This window comes from Bubalus bubalis, chromosome X (genome assembly GCF_019923935.1).
Source record: "Bubalus bubalis isolate 160015118507 breed Murrah chromosome X, NDDB_SH_1, whole genome shotgun sequence".
Taxonomy (NCBI): Eukaryota; Metazoa; Chordata; class Mammalia; order Artiodactyla; family Bovidae; genus Bubalus; species Bubalus bubalis.
Window position 1 is genome coordinate 29,532,784 of NC_059181.1, and position 15,026 is coordinate 29,547,809.

Below are 15,026 nucleotides of genomic sequence, written 5' to 3' on the forward strand. Positions count from 1 at the left end.
AAAGCAAATGGGGAAGCTTCCATCTTATTTAGTAAGCCAGCTCAAGACAAAATGGCATTGCAATATGTTATTTCCTTGAAAATATGAAAAAGTTAAGCAGTAAAATATGTGGGATCAAGAAACATAGGAAAAGTAAGATGGTATTTGGATTCCTCATGCCTTGTACTCTGTGTTTTACAAAATTATAAACAACAGTATATACTTGGTTAATTCAAAATGTAGAATTAAATTCTAATAATTTCAACCTCATGCTCACAGGCTCATTTATTCCCTAAACATGAACTGAGCCTCTGCTCATAGAAGACTCCATGCTAGTACTTGGAGAGCTGAGAAAAAGATCTAGTCACTCACCATAAAATTACAGAGTCGAGAAGCAGCTGTCATGTAAAGGAAATGGTGACATGACAGCAGCCAAATGTGAATTCCCTGATGCAAGGTAGTGGTGGGCCTTGGGAAAATATAAGTCCTTAAGTGGGAAGTAATTATAAGTTGTGTGCATGGCTGGCTGGATGAGGCTGTGGTAATCGTGACCAGGGACCAGGTTCTCACATGGTGGGCCGCATAGTTTAAAGACAAAGCCTGGGATGGGAAACTGCCATTAACAGTTACAGGCACACTTCACTCTGTTGCACGTTGCTTTATTGTATTTCACAGGTACTGCTTTTCTTTTCTTTGTTCTTTTTCTTTACCAAATTGAAAGTTTGTGTCAGTCAACCTTGCTTCCAGCAAGTCTTTCGGCTCCATGTTTCCAACACCGTTTGCTCACTTCATGTCTGTGTGTCACGTTTTGATACCTCTTGCAGTGTTCACACCCTCAGCAGCAAAAAAGATGGACTCAGTGAAGGCTCACATAATGGTTAGCATCTTTTTTCTTTTAGCAAAGAGGTGTTTTTATTTAAGATATCTATATTGTTCTGAGGCATAATGTTATTGCCCACTTAATAGCCTACAATATAGTGTAAACATAAGTTTTATGAAAGCACTGGGAAACCAAAAATTTGTTGTGACTCAATTGTGATATTGACTGTCCTTCAGGGGTTGGGAACCAAACTTGCAGTATTTTCTGGGTCTCCCTGTGCTTTGGGATTGTGAGTAAATCAGACAGAAATCGCATGAACCTGGCGTGGAATGTATCCTGTAGCTCTTTTTCCGGTGCAGGCAAGCAATGTGCGGATTAGATGTTTTATTCACGTTGCCTTCTATCCACAGAGTTTCTGAGAAATCAGGGTGAGGTCTCCACGGCGGCTGCAGCCCTAGAGCGCCCAACGTGCACGCACGCAATCCGCCGCCGATCGCACCTCTACCCTGGCCTCGCGCCCCTGTCGCCCTTTGTGGACGCCGGCTTGGCCGGTGCAGTCGGATGCGCCGCGGCAGCCCTGGGCCCCGGCTCAGAGGCTCCCGGAGGAGAGGAGGCGGCCCGCCCAGCCAGGGACCCTGCGCGAGGCCGCGGCCGGCGGAGGGGTTGCGTAGGCCCCGCCCGGCCAGGCCCAGCCGGGCCCTGGACAGAGACAGGGCAGGGCATTGTTCATGCACTGACCGACCTCAGCAGCCCTGGCATGACCTCAGGGAACAGAAACTCTGCCTCCAGCATCACCGGCACTGCCCCCAAGAATGGTGGGACACTCGTCTCTGCTGGTGGGGAATCTCAAGAAGTATGCACAGGGGTTCTTGCCTGAGAAACTTCTGCAGCAGGACCATACCACCACCACTGACTCAGAGATGGAGGAGCCCTATCTGCAAGAATCCAAAGAGGAGGGTACTCCCCTCAAACTCAAGTGCGAGCTCTGTGGCCGGGTGGACTTTGCCTACAAGTTCAAGCGTTCCAAGCACATCTGTTCCATGGCTTGTGCAAAAAGGTACAACGTGGGGTGCACCAAACGAGTGGGGCTTTTCCACTCAGACCGGAGCAAGGTGCAGAAGGTGGGAGCCATGACCTACAACCACCGTCAGGCCAGCAAAGCCAGTCTGCCGACACTTACCAAGGATACCAAGAAGCAGCCAACAGGCACCATACCCCTTTCAGTTACCGCTGCCCTGCAGCTAACACACAGCCAGGAAGACTCCAGCCATTGCTCAGATAACTCAAGCTATGAGGAACCCTTGTCCCCCATCTCAGCCAGCTCGTCCACCTCCCGCCCGCGACAAGGCCCGCGGGACCTGGAGCTCCCTGACATGCACATGCAGGACCTGGCGGGCATGGGACACCACTTCCTGTCAAGTGAGCCCACCAAGTGGAATGTGGACAATGTCTACGAATTCATCCGCTCTCTGCCAGGCTGCCAGGAAATCGCAGAGGAGTTCCGTGCCCAGGAGATCGATGGGCAAGCTCTGCTGCTGCTCAAGGAGGACCACCTGATGAGTGCCATAAACATCAAGCTGGGGCCCGCCCTCAAGATCTACGTGCATCAGCATGCTCAAGGAGCAGGGCCGGTCGAGGGAAGGGCCCTCGCTGTGGGGTGTGGCTGGGGAGGAGGTCTCAGGACCTCCTTGGTGGCTCTCAGGGGCCTTTCTTTCTGTGGGAGGGGCAGAGAGGTAGGTGGCACAGAAGCTGGGGCTTTATGCTTGTAAATATTTGATAGCACTGGCTTCCTCCAAAGTCCCACGACTCTAGCCCCGCTTCTCTTCCCCTCTTTCTGTCCCCCATTTTCCAGGGGGTATGTGGTCAGGGCTCCCAACCTGAGTTGGGTCACTTCCCAGGGCAGCCGTAGGGCCTGGAGAGAGGCCTTGGAAGCCCTCGCCTGCCTTCTTCCTCTTCTTTCTTGGGGCCCAGCTTGCTCTTCCGTTGCCAGCTTCTCCCACTTCAGCCTGTTACTGAAGCCGCCAGAAGGGTTCTCCCCCCTCACCCCTGCAGGTAGAGGGAGAGAAGCTGGGCCTGCTGTGGCCACACCTGCTAGTACAGCAGCCTTAACGCTATGTGTGTGACTGTGTGGGAGCCTGGACTGACTGACGGGCCGAGAGCCCCCCTGGCATCTCCAGGTGTTTTGTAACAAACAGCCACTTAGTGCTTTGTCCTGGACTCCACTCAGCCTTGGGATGGGGAATAGGAAAAAGGGCTGCCCCGGTGCAGAGGCAGGATCAGAAAGCTATGCAGGTTAGCAGGAGATTTTCCTTTCCAGATTGTCGTGGTGTCTCTGCAGCCCTTTCCTGCACTGTGACACCCCCCACCCCGACTGCCCTGCTGTGTCACAGACGGCATTAAGGAAGCTGCCAGTGGGCTGGGCCAAGCTGAGCCTCCTGGTCTTGCCGGTCCACCCACCCTGAGAGCCCAGTGGTGGGGCCCAGAGAACGTCCAAGGGTGGAAGAGCTGGAGTGACCGCCGAGGTGAAGAAGGCAGCCTTCGGCCTCGGCTCCCACACTTCTTTGCCTCTGGAACTTGCTGGCAGCAGTGTGAGCTGCCCATGGAGGAGGCGGGGCAAGAAGGGCAAGGGCCGGCCTCTGACCTGCCCTGCACACTGCAGGCTCCCGGGGAAGAATTGGACTCTCCCCAGGGGAGGGTGGGTGCCCTTCTCAGTTCGTTCTATTCCCCACTCACACCCCCAGGCAGGGTTGGAAATGAAGGACTTTTTAAACCTTTTTTTGTTTTTAAAAAACAAATACGTAAAATCCATTCCTTCTGTGCCTTTCTCCCCTGGGGATGCCTTTCTGTGATCCTGAAGAGCTACTTTTCACCGGCAGGGAGAGGGTAGGTCCCTGGGCTGGTAGGGGGACGACCACCTTAACTGGACAGCATATCCTCCATGCTTTGCCGTGTCATTTGAGGGCACACTCAGCCCCGGTTCATATCCCACCTGTTCTTCACGGGTATTCCTTGGGAGTGCAAGGGTCCAGGGCCCCTTCAACTCTGAGCCTCCCCGACCCACCACTGCCGCTGTGGAGACAGGACGCTGTTCGTCAGGAATACCTGGCCCACCGGAGGCAGAGCCCAGAGCTCCCCACCCTCACAGGTGCGTGTGGCTCCGTGTCCAGCACTGCCCTTGGGGTAACTCTGCCTCACTCAACAGCTGAGCATTCTTTGGATGCTGGAATAGCAAACTGTTAGGAGAGGCTCTGCCTCAGGAGGCAATTTCCTGAGCCTCGAATAAAGAAGGGGCCTTCCAAACACAGGCTGCTTGTGCACTCAATTAGTCTGTAACAGAGGGGCCCAGGGAGACTGATTAGCAGGGACCTTTTAAGAACTAATACCCGCATCTTGATGACAACTGCGGAAAACCTTTAAGATGTAACTACTTCCTGGAGGAAGAGGAGAAGCAAACAACTGACTAGTTGACCACCCACAGGATGGAGCTAGGACTTGGGAAGTCTGGTCTACAGAAGGTCGGGAATGGCTAGCCAGACAGGGGCCAGCATGGGACCCTGGGCTGAGGGGGCGTGGGGAGGGTCCCCCAGGAAGACCCCCATATTGCCCACCCCACTCCAGGGCAGGGGAGTGGGCCACTGTGGCCCATGCAGCTTGGCGAGTCCATGCTGGACCTTGACTTTCGCTTTCTGGAGGACAAAGCCAGGCCCAGCCAGAGTCTGTCTTTGTATGTGAGGTGGGAGAGGGAGCTGAAACTCCTGAAAGAGGATAGGGTGGATCTGCAGGGCTGACTGACACAGGTAAATACACCCCTGCTGTCTCTTCACTCTGGGTGGAAGGCCTCAGTCTGAAGGGTGCTTCCTTCAACATATATTGGCTCCTGATGTTCATGTCTTACATAGAATTTTGCAAAACTTTTGATCGTGACTGACAGTTTGTTCCCCACCCTCATATATGTACTGAGATGTATGTAACTGAAGCAAAACAGAATAATACCTACCCTGATGTATTAAAAAAAAAAAAAGAAATCAGGGTGACAGTCCTCTGACGTGGGATGATGCCCAGAATCTGCTAGAATGGCACACTCTTTCCTCGCTGAGCATAACTGTCAGCTTTTAGGTTGTGAATATTTTTTAAATCTACAGTTCCTTCTTATTCACCCTCCCATAGCCCCTGGCAACCACCACTCTACTGTCTGTTTCTTTGACTTAGACCATTTTAGATTCCTCATGTAAAGGACATGCAGTATTTGTCCTTCTGTGTCTGGCTTATTTCACTGTACCATAATGTCCTCTAGATTTATCCACGCTGTCATGACTAGAGAGGTTAGCTTCTTTTTAAGGCTGAATGATATTCCATTGTATGTATATTTTACTTATTTATCCATTCATCTGTCACTGGACAGGTAGGCAACTTCCCTGTCATGACTATTGTGAGTAGTGCTGCAATGAACATGGGAGTGCAGAGCTCTCTTCGAGGTCCTGATTTCAGTTCCTGTGGATAGTAGTGGAATTGCGGAAAGTATTATGTGTTATTTCTGATTTTTTGAGGAACCCCTATACTGTTTTCCATACTGGCTGTACCAATTTACATTCCTACCAGCAGTGTTGAATGTGTATAGTTTACTAAGAAACTTGCAAACTGTCTTCCAAAGTGGCTCTACCATTTTGCATCACCACCACCAAGGAATGAGAGTTCTTTGATTCACATCTTTACCAGCATTTGGTGTTTTCAGTCCTTTGGATGTTTGCCATTCTGAAAGGCATGTCGTGGTATCTGCTTGTTTTTTTAATTTGCAGTTCCATGATGGTATATAATGTGGAGCATCTTTTCATATGCTTGTTTGACATCTGTGTTTCTTCCTTGGTGAGGTATCTGTTCATATCTTTTGTCCATTTTTTATTAGATGTTTTCTTCTTATGAATTTTAAGAATTCTTTGTATATTTTAGATTAGAGCTTTCATCAGATATATCTTTTGCAAATATTTTCTCCCAGACTATGGCTCATCTTGTTCTCTTGATGGTGTATTTTTACAGAGCAGAAGTTTAAAGAGAATGGAATCTAGCTTATCAGTTATTTCTTTCATGGATCCCCATCACTTTTTTCTTTGATGATCTTTTGTTGATCGATTGATTTGCTATGCGGCACATGGGATCTTAATTCCCCATCCAGGGTTTGAACTGACACCCCTTGCACTGGAAGCACAGTTTGTGTGTGTGTGTGTGTGTGTGTTGAGGAATAGCAAATTAACAATATTGTGACAGTTTCAGGTGGACAGTGAAAGGACTCAGCCATACATATACACATATCCACTCTCCCCCAAACTCCCCTCCCATCAATACTGCCACATAACACATAACCAAAATAATTAAGAGTGATAAATAAAGGAGACAAATAGATAATGCTCAGTAACCATATGATAATCTGCATGTGCAAAATCAGACACCCTCAAGTGATCAAGGGCTTACAAGATTATCTGGTGCTATCCTTCTATGTAGAAAGTAAATATTTTATTGTTTGTACTAAAAATATTTTTTTCAATTTATTTTTTGGCTGTGCTGGGTCTTAGCTGTGACACTCAGGACCTTTGCTGCCATGTCTGCAGGCTCTTTAGTTGTGGCATGTGAGATTTTTAGTTGTGGCACATGAACTCTTGGTTGTGACATGTGGGATCCAGTTACCTGACCAGGGATTGAACCCAGGCCCCCTGCATTGGGAGCACAGAGTCTTAACCACTCAACCAACAACAGGAGGGTACTGAAAGTAAAGATTTTTAAACTACCCTAAATCTGGTGGCTCAGATGGTAAAGAATCTGCCTGCAATGCGGGAGACCTGAGTTCAGTCACTGGGTTGGGGAGATCCCCTGGAGGAGGGCAACCCACTCCAGTATTCTTGCCTGGGGAATCCCCATGGACACAGGAGCCTGGCAGGCTGCAGTCCATGGTGTTGTGAAGTGTCAGATATGACTGAGCAAATAAGCAGACACCCTAATCTGGCTGAAGAGAAGGAATATATCAGCTCTTTTTCTCTGACAGCATAACATCTTTCCCGAGTTCCTTGATTTCTACTGCATGTTCCTAATCTTAGATTACTTTTGGGACCAAGACCTGTTTTCTCCAACATTTGCTAGAGGTTAACTGTTCAATGTCTGTAGGAATATGCATTTCCCAAGAAGCCTTTAATCAAGTGACAGATGCTGATATGGGAACCTCCATGAAGGAGGGCTGAGGAGACAATCACCACTGAATATAGTGGTCATCCAAAGACTAAGAAGAGGAATGTTAGATGAGTAGAAGGCAGAGACCCAGGTTGTAGTAGATGTAGTATGTTGAGCAAAAGGAATCCGAAAGGACTAGAGTTGCATCCCCACTGTCTGTTCTCAGAGGCCCTGATGGACTACGATCACATGAGGATCACCCTGACTTCCCACTTGGAATTCTCAGGAGACTAGGACCTTGACGTAGGACAAGCAGCTTCATAAAGCAGAGAGTGGAGTTACAGGATTCGTCATGAGTCAATGTGAGGACCTGAAAGTGAACTCATGGTAGCACACACTATAAAAGGAGGCCCTGGAAAATCACTGATGCTGTGGTCCCCAGGAAGCGCTGGGCACAGATGTCAGGTTGATTTCAGTCTGGAAAGTCTCAGCGAGGTGAGGCCTTTGTCTAATAGGATCAGCCTGTTTCGCAGAGGGACGGACCTGAACCCAAGGAGGACGTCACATGCGATGCTGAGTGTTAGACAGGACCCCTGGAGAGGGATCCAAACACATTTCTGTAAATTCTTAGCCCTGAGAGACCCAGAAGAGCTACTTCTGAGCGGTCCCCTCATTCAACCTGTGTGATCTTAGGGAGGACAGGGCCTCCTCTAGCAGAATCGGACCCCAGATCTGCAGAGGGGGGCATCTTGACCATAACCGGACTTAAGGTGAGGACCATCAGTGCTAGTGAGAGGGTCTCTCCCCCTACGAGGGAGGCTCACTGAGTGGCGCCCCCTCCTGACAAGCAGAGATGCTCAGAGCAGCACCCTGACTCCCGACACTAGGGACTTGGGAAGGCGAGGGCTTCGTTTGGGAGCTGGAGGACTCGGGTTCATAGAAGGAGGTGTCCTGGGCTCTGATACACTGCACAAGGAGGACCCAGGGACGGATGAATATTGAGCTACCGGGTTTCCGTAGCACCCCGCCCCTGCCCCCTGCCCCTGCCCCGCCCTAGGAGACCCCACGTACGAATGTATGCAGGACTCCTCTTTTCCGCTTCCGAGGCGAGGAGCCCGACTGCTGGCTGCAGCGTCTGTTCAGCGGAGATTGTGTACTGGACTCGTCCGGAGCCAAGGTGAGGACCTGAATGTAGCTGAAGTGAATTTCCCAACCCCTCCCTGTAAGAAAAGTGACCCAACCGCATCCCACCCCTGCAATCTGTAGTGTAACATGCCCTGTCCTATGTTGCGGGCTGAGGGGCCATCTTGTTGCCACGTGGAGGGTCAGTGGCGGCTTGGGCGGCTTTGTTGAAAGAGGATGGACTCTTTATGCGTTGGAAGTGGTATTTGCCCTCAACAGGTGAAAAGATGGGGCTTTCAGCGCTCACAGGGCTATCTCCTTCCAAACTGGTGGCTGCACAGAAGCCATTCCTGCCACCAATGCTGCAGTGCCGCGCAGTAGTGGCCCCCAATCTTTTTGGCACCGGGGGACCAGTTTCTTGGAAGACAGTTTTTGCATGGGGTGGGGTGCAGTGTGGGATGGGGTGTGATGCGGTGGACAAAGGAGGGTGGGGTGGCATGAGGGTAGAGTGGGTAGGCTAAAGGGATGGTTTCAGGATGCTTCAAGCTCATTACATTGTTTACTTTATTTCTGTTGTTATTACATCCCCTCCCGCTCAGATCATTAGGCATTAGAATGGGAAGGTTTGCACCCCTACCATAGGGGTCCAAATTACCATAGAGTAATTCAGGCTGAGAGAACCCTTCATTTTTGCATGGTGTGCGGGGGCTGGCGGGGGTTGGGGATAAGGAGCGTTCAGGTAGAGAAAGGCTTTTATATAAAAGGATATGGACCTAGAGGGTATTATGTATGTTAAGTGAAATGAGTCAGAGAAAACGAAATGCTATATGATTTCACTTCTGTGAGGAATCTGAAAAACAGCAACAATTGTAGAAGCAAGAGAGAAAAAACAGGTGGTTGATGGGGGTTAGGTTTAGGGGTGTGGGGGAGAAGAGAAAGAGGTGAGAAAGGTTAAGATGTAACTACCAGTTACATAATAAAAAGCAATGGGTTTGAAAGGTAAATAAATAAAGACATAGAATGATAGATAAGGTAACCCCATGAGGCATAGGGAGGAGTCTCAGCCTTAGAAGGAGTCAAGCTAGGACCTTCAGTGCTAGTCAGCAGGCCTGGCATCCAAGCGGATTGCTGCACTGAGGAGCAGCCCCGCTCTCAAATCTGGGCATCCCCAAACAAGGTAGCTGGATATGGAGCCCCCAGCATCTCCTCTAGCCACTCAGGGAGGTGAGAGCTTTGGTCTGGGGCATGCAGACTCGGGTCAGCAGAGGGAAGACCCCAAACCCTACCCAAACTGGAGGCCAGAATCCTGAGTGAGGACTGAGGGAGCCCCTGACTCCAGAACTGGGGCAGGGGGTGGGGGTCGAGAGTGCTGCCCTTGTGGTTAGCAGCATAGCCCCAAATAATTTTTGGCGAAATGTGGCTCACTCTGTCAGCTTGGGTCCGGGAAAGGTGAAGACTTTTCACAGGGTCTTGGGCTCAGGTCTGCAGAAGGCAGAGTCCCAGGAAGGATGCGGAGTCCAGGGGAAGATCCATACACGGTAGAGAGAGCCACATCTGATGCCGCCTCAGCTGTCAGCCCTGGGGGTCCCAGGGAAGAGCTGGCCAGTTCTGGTGCCCCTGACTCTTGCTGTGGGGTCTGAGGGAGATGAGGGCCTTGGTTTCAGGTCCGCCTGCCCAGGTTAGGAGAAAACGAGGAGTCCTAGGCCATGAGAGATGTTGAAGCACCAATTCTATGTGAGGAAGGAGACAACTGACTCCCCCAGAACAGAGGAGCCCACACAGAGTGCCACCTCTGCCGTCGCCCTGGGAAGCCAGGTTAGAGCTCTCAGGCAGAGATGCCCTCTCATTTTCTCCAAGGATGGTTTCAGGGACATTCAGGTTTGACTCTGATGGGTGAGGCCTCATTCAACATAGGGAGGAAGCCCGGTTCCTAAAAGGAGTGACAGTGGTAACACTGAATGAACATGTGAGAACCCCACCCAGAAGGGAGTGAACCACATAGTCGCATCACTCCTCTCAGACCTGGGAGACCCAGGCATGGGGACCAGATGGCCCCCACTTGCTTCTGCCCAGAGCCTCGCAGGGAGGTGAGGAACCTCGATGATGGGGGTATGGGTTCAGGTCCGCCACTGGAGCATTTGCAGCTAGTACCAGGAGCCCAGAAGAGGACCTAAGAATTGAGGGACCATCCAGCTACCCTGCGACAACAGAGGGCAGTGCAGAATCTCTTCCTGACTGTCTGCATCAGGAGTCCACACACAGCTGTAGCTAGAGATCGGGAAAATGTCACTGCTTTCTAGTGGGTCTCAGGGAGATGGGGGCCTTAGTAGGAGGGGAGAGATCTCAAGTCGAGACAGAGATTTCCTGGTCTTGCCAGGAGTCACAGAGTCATGATAAGGACCCAGAGAGATGACTTAGATGAGCACCTACCCAAAGCAGTGGGGGCCTGCAAAGTCCCAGTCCCTGTCTGCCCTGGGGCACCTCAGGCAGAGATTGCCAGATGTCACCCCTCACTTTCAGCCCCAGGAACTCAGGGAGATGTGGGCCTTGATCTGAGGCCAGAAAACTCAGGGTGGACTAAGGGAGGAACATAAATCACATCCAAGTGAGGACGAAAGGGGCCAGTGATGACAGAAGAGTGAAGTCCCACAGAGTCCAACTCCTGCTGCCATCCCAGAGATGTCAGGGACAGGGGTGACTAGAGGTGGCTCACACTTTCTTTCACCTTGGGAACCTCAGCGTGCTCAGGTCAGCAGAGGGAGAATTTCTAACATTTGCCAGGACTCACAGAGAAGATGCTGAGGACTGTGGGAAACTCCCAGAATTCCTCTCACTGTCACTCCTTGGTGCCCCCAGGCATACATGGCCGGCAGAAGTGTGCCTCACTCACAGCTAACAGGGAAGTGAGCACCTTAGTCTAATGGGTCAGCAGAGGAAGGAATCTTAGACTCTGCCCTGAGTAAAATCTGGGGACCTTGCATGAGTAGCACCCATTACAGGGCCTCAACCCCCTGCTGCAGCTCTTCAGGCCCCAGAGACCATGGGCGGTAGGGCCAGGTAAGGCCACCCTGGCTTTCCCCATTCGATCTCAGGGAGCTGTTGGCCTTGCTGTGAAGAAAGGTCCTCAAGCCAGGAGAGAAAGGAGCCCCCAGATCCTCCCAGGAGTCAAAGTGGGGACTGCGAATGAGGACTGAAGGTAGCATGCCCCCCCTTCCAGCTAATCAAACGAACACTAGAGTCTTGCCTGATCCTCCGCTGAGGCCCCTCATTTCTTTGTGTCATTTCTAAGGGAGATGAGGTTCTTCACCTGAAGGGGCAGCACCAGAGGCAGGAGGGAGGGGCCCACACCCTTTGTGTTGACAAGATGAGGACCCTGAATGGTGGAAACTGAGTTCAGGACAGAGCAGGCCCCCAGAACTGCCAGTGCCATCCACCCCTACAGTGTCCACGACTCATCTCCTTCTCATGGGTCCCAGGGAGCTTTGAGGTGTCACCTTTCAAGCAGCACATGGCAGGGGTCCCGGCCCCACTAAGAGCTGATGTGACAGTTGTGTGTGTGAACGAAGGGACCCAGAAAGGGCCCCAGTCCCAGGATCTTCTGTCACTGGAGGCAGCCACAGGCAGGCTGTGGCCTGAGGCTGGCACGCGCTCACTTCTTACACAGGGTTCTCAGGGGATGGGCTGACCAAGAACAAGAGGCCAGCAGTTCCTGGAGTAGGGCTCTCAAGGAAACGGGCAGAGCAGCCTTATTCCCTCCATGCTGAAGGAGCTCATTCACTCATCTTCCCTTCTCCAGGTTCCAGCATCACCTACTTCCTGCCTGCTCCCCTGCCCGCTGTGCCTGCTGATAGTCATGCCTCGGGGGCAGAAGAGCAAGCGCCATGGGCGTGAGAAACGCCGCCAGGCACGCATGGAGGCCAAGGATCTCGGGAATGCTCAGGCTGCTGCCACCCCCACCCCTACTTCTGGGAGTACGCCCCTGGGCTCCCCACCTGCTGGTGCAGGCCAGAAGCCTCAGGGAGCTGCAGCCACTAGCTCTCCTGTTGCAGGGACTTCACGCCCAAGATCTAAAGCACGTGGCAGGCGCCAAGTTGAGGAACGTAAAAATTCTTCCCAGGCCTCAACCTCTGCTACGACCGCTCCTCTAGGTCTTCTGACCAAGAAGGCAGGAGTGTTGATGTACTTCATGCTACAGAAGTTTAAGATGAAACAGCCCATTAGGAAGATAGATATGCTGAAGATTGTCCACAAAGTGTTCAAGGCACAGTTCCCTGAAATCCTCAAGAAAGCCACTGATCGCATAGAGCTGGTGTTTGGCCTTGAATTGAAGGAAATCAAGCCGAATGGTTACTCCTATACCCTGGTCAGGAAGGAGCACCTCGCCAAAGATGGGGTGCTGGGCAGTACCTTGGAGGTGCCGAAGAATGGGCTTCTGATGCCTCTGCTGGGTGTGATCTTCCTGAATGGCAGTTGCGCCTCTGAGGCAGAGATCTGGGACTTCCTGAATGCTCTGGGCATCTATGATGGAAAGATGCACATACTCTTTGGGGAGCCCAGGAAGTTCATCACTGAAGAGTTGGTGCAGGAGAAGTACCTGGTGTATCGTCAGATTCCTGGCAGCGATCCCCTGAGCTATGAGTTCCTGTGGGGCTCAAGAGCCTACGCTGAAATCAGCAAGATGAAGGTGCTGGAGTTCTTGGCCAAGATCAAGAGTACCGTCCCCAGTGCTTTCCCGTTGCATTATGCTGTAGCTTTGGGAGAAGAGAAGAGATCCCGAGGCAGATCTCTAGTTAGGTCTCGTGGTGCTGCCAGGGCCACTGCCTGCTCCAGGGTCCCACCCAGAGATCCGTCCAGTGCCCAGTGAGTTCTCAGGTGGCAGCTTCACTTTCTTGGACGAATACTGCCAACCTTTTAAGAAGTGAGAGGCTAATGTAGGGCTGGAAATGTCAATACGTATCTTCTTTGTGTTCCTGTTTTACACTATTACCTTTCAAATGTTGTTTCATTTCCTAGAATGTTTGTTTAGATTCAGAATCCAAGTTTACGAATGACATGGATCACAGATTTGTTGTTGTCTGTCAGATCTAAGAGTAAGAGTTTTGGTACTGTGTAGTGTAATTCAGAAAATCCTTCATCTTTTGGGGATCCAGAACAAGATAACACAGCTTTGGAATAGTAATTTTCTTGGAAATGTGAAAGAATGTTGTAGTTTTAAAACAGATGAAAATCAAGTAAGCTGTAGTCAAGTTTTGATTTATGTTATTCACCTTTGTCTCTCTATAACATTCAGTAGTACCCTTAGCGATATATTTAGATGTTGTTAGCTTATTCAAGAATGCCGATAAAAACAATGAGAAACTACATTCCTTGCTTGGTGGCTCCTTTATTCCCATCTTTACTTGAGCATCTGCTCTTCAGAAGGTTCTGTGCTGTAGGGGGTGATGCAAAGACAAAGGAGACCCTGTACCTGCCTGTAGATGTCTTGAGTATATGAGCAGTGATTCCTTAAGGAAGGTGGTGTGATGATCTAAGACAAGTGACAAAAAGCAGGGAGGATGCTGGGGAGGGAGTTGGGATGGGAGCAGTGAGGTATAAATTCTCAGCCTTTATTCTCTTAAACCAAAACTTTGAGGTTTGGTATTTTGGCCAAGGTCAATGGTAACATCCCCAGTGCCTTCCCACCCGATTATGAAAAGGCTCTGAGAGAGGATGACGAGAGAGCCCGAGCTGCAGTCAGGGTATATAGTCCTGCCAAGGCCAGTGTGTGCTCCAAAGTCACGTCTAGCAGTCCCTCCAGCCCCTAGTCAGGTCTGAGGCAACTATTTCACTGCGTTCGACCAACACTCCCAACCTTTTAAGTTGTGAGAGGCTAAGGTGGGGCTGGAAAGCTAATCATAATATACATCTTCTCTGTCTTCCTGTTCCTTCGTGGGAGGTCATTTTAAGTTGGCTGCGTGGTGGGCTGGATGAACCTGTGATAATGGTGAGCCGGGCCCAGATCCCCAGATGGTGGCCCTCAAAGTTGGGAGGCTGAGACTGAAATGCGAAGCTTCCCTGAACAGTTACCCTGAGATTGTGAGTCAACCAGAGGGAATCTCCACCTGGGGGAAAGAACAGAAGGTATCCAGTGCTCCTGCCCCAGTGCAGGTGAACACAGTCCACAAACCAGGTGTTTGATGCATATTACTGTCTCCTTTGTGATGGGATGTTGAGACGTCACTGTGCTGGCACTCTGGGCCCTGAACAGAAGGAGCCCCAGCACACTCCAAACATGAGGGTATCTCGAGTGTAATCTAGTAGACCTCCTGAGCGGGGCTAGATTTTAGTGGTGGTGAAATACATGAAAATCGGGGTGTTATGTCGGGAGGGCTTTGGGAGGCAGGGGAATTACTGGTCCTTGACACAAATTCTATAAGGTTTTGCGTTGCATCCTGGTAAAACACTTGCCTCTAAATTCAACAACATATTCTCAGATAGAGAAAATTTACTTAGGGTTACTTGTTTAGTTGCTAAGTTGTGTCTGACTCTCTGTCGCCCCATGGTCTGTAGTCCACCAGGCTCCTCTGTCCATGGAACTTTCCAGGCAAGAATACTAGAGTGGATTGCCAATTCCTTCTCCAGGGGATCTTCACAACCCAGGGATTGAACCCGCATCTCCTGCTTGGCAGCTGGATTCTTCACCACTGAGCCACCTGGGGAAGCCCAATGATTACTTGCTAAGCAGCAGTTTGATTGACTCAGCTTTCTTTGTTTAGAAGACTGCATAGTCTCTAGCTTCTGCTGGATAAAGAAAAATTTCCATAGATGAGGGTAGTTTCTTATGCAATGAAAATAATCATCATCATAACTACCAGGCATGAAATACCTAAACATTGCCAGCCGCAGTGCCACATGCTTTATATGTTCCATATGTTCTGATACTTCTGTAAGACAAGGCTTATCAAACTCC

General features: G+C 50.6%; 2 protein-coding genes across 2 annotated transcripts; both read left to right on the top strand.

Moving 5' to 3' along the window:
* The first annotated feature begins 25 nt into the window (after positions 1 to 25).
* LOC112582103 (polyhomeotic-like protein 2) lies at positions 26 to 5,683 on the top strand. Its single transcript, XM_045164406.1, is given in 2 exon segments — positions 26 to 1,615; positions 1,617 to 5,683. Coding segments are annotated over 2 exon segments (1,389 nt in total). The 5' UTR covers positions 26 to 1,178; the 3' UTR covers positions 2,569 to 5,683.
* LOC102396263 (melanoma-associated antigen B1-like) lies at positions 5,676 to 13,440 on the top strand. The gene is made up of 2 exons (XM_045164407.1): positions 5,676 to 8,132; positions 11,874 to 13,440. Exon 2 carries the CDS (start codon positions 11,931 to 11,933, stop codon positions 12,939 to 12,941), a length of 1,011 nt encoding a protein of 336 aa, XP_045020342.1. The 5' UTR covers positions 5,676 to 8,132; positions 11,874 to 11,930; the 3' UTR covers positions 12,942 to 13,440.
* The last annotated feature ends 1,586 nt before the right edge of the window (positions 13,441 to 15,026 follow it).

Excerpts from the sequence above, each read along its gene's own strand:
- LOC102396263 (XM_045164407.1), top strand. The coding sequence starts at position 11,931 with ATGCCTCGGGGGCAGAAGAGCAAGCGCCATGGGCGTGAGAAACGCCGC.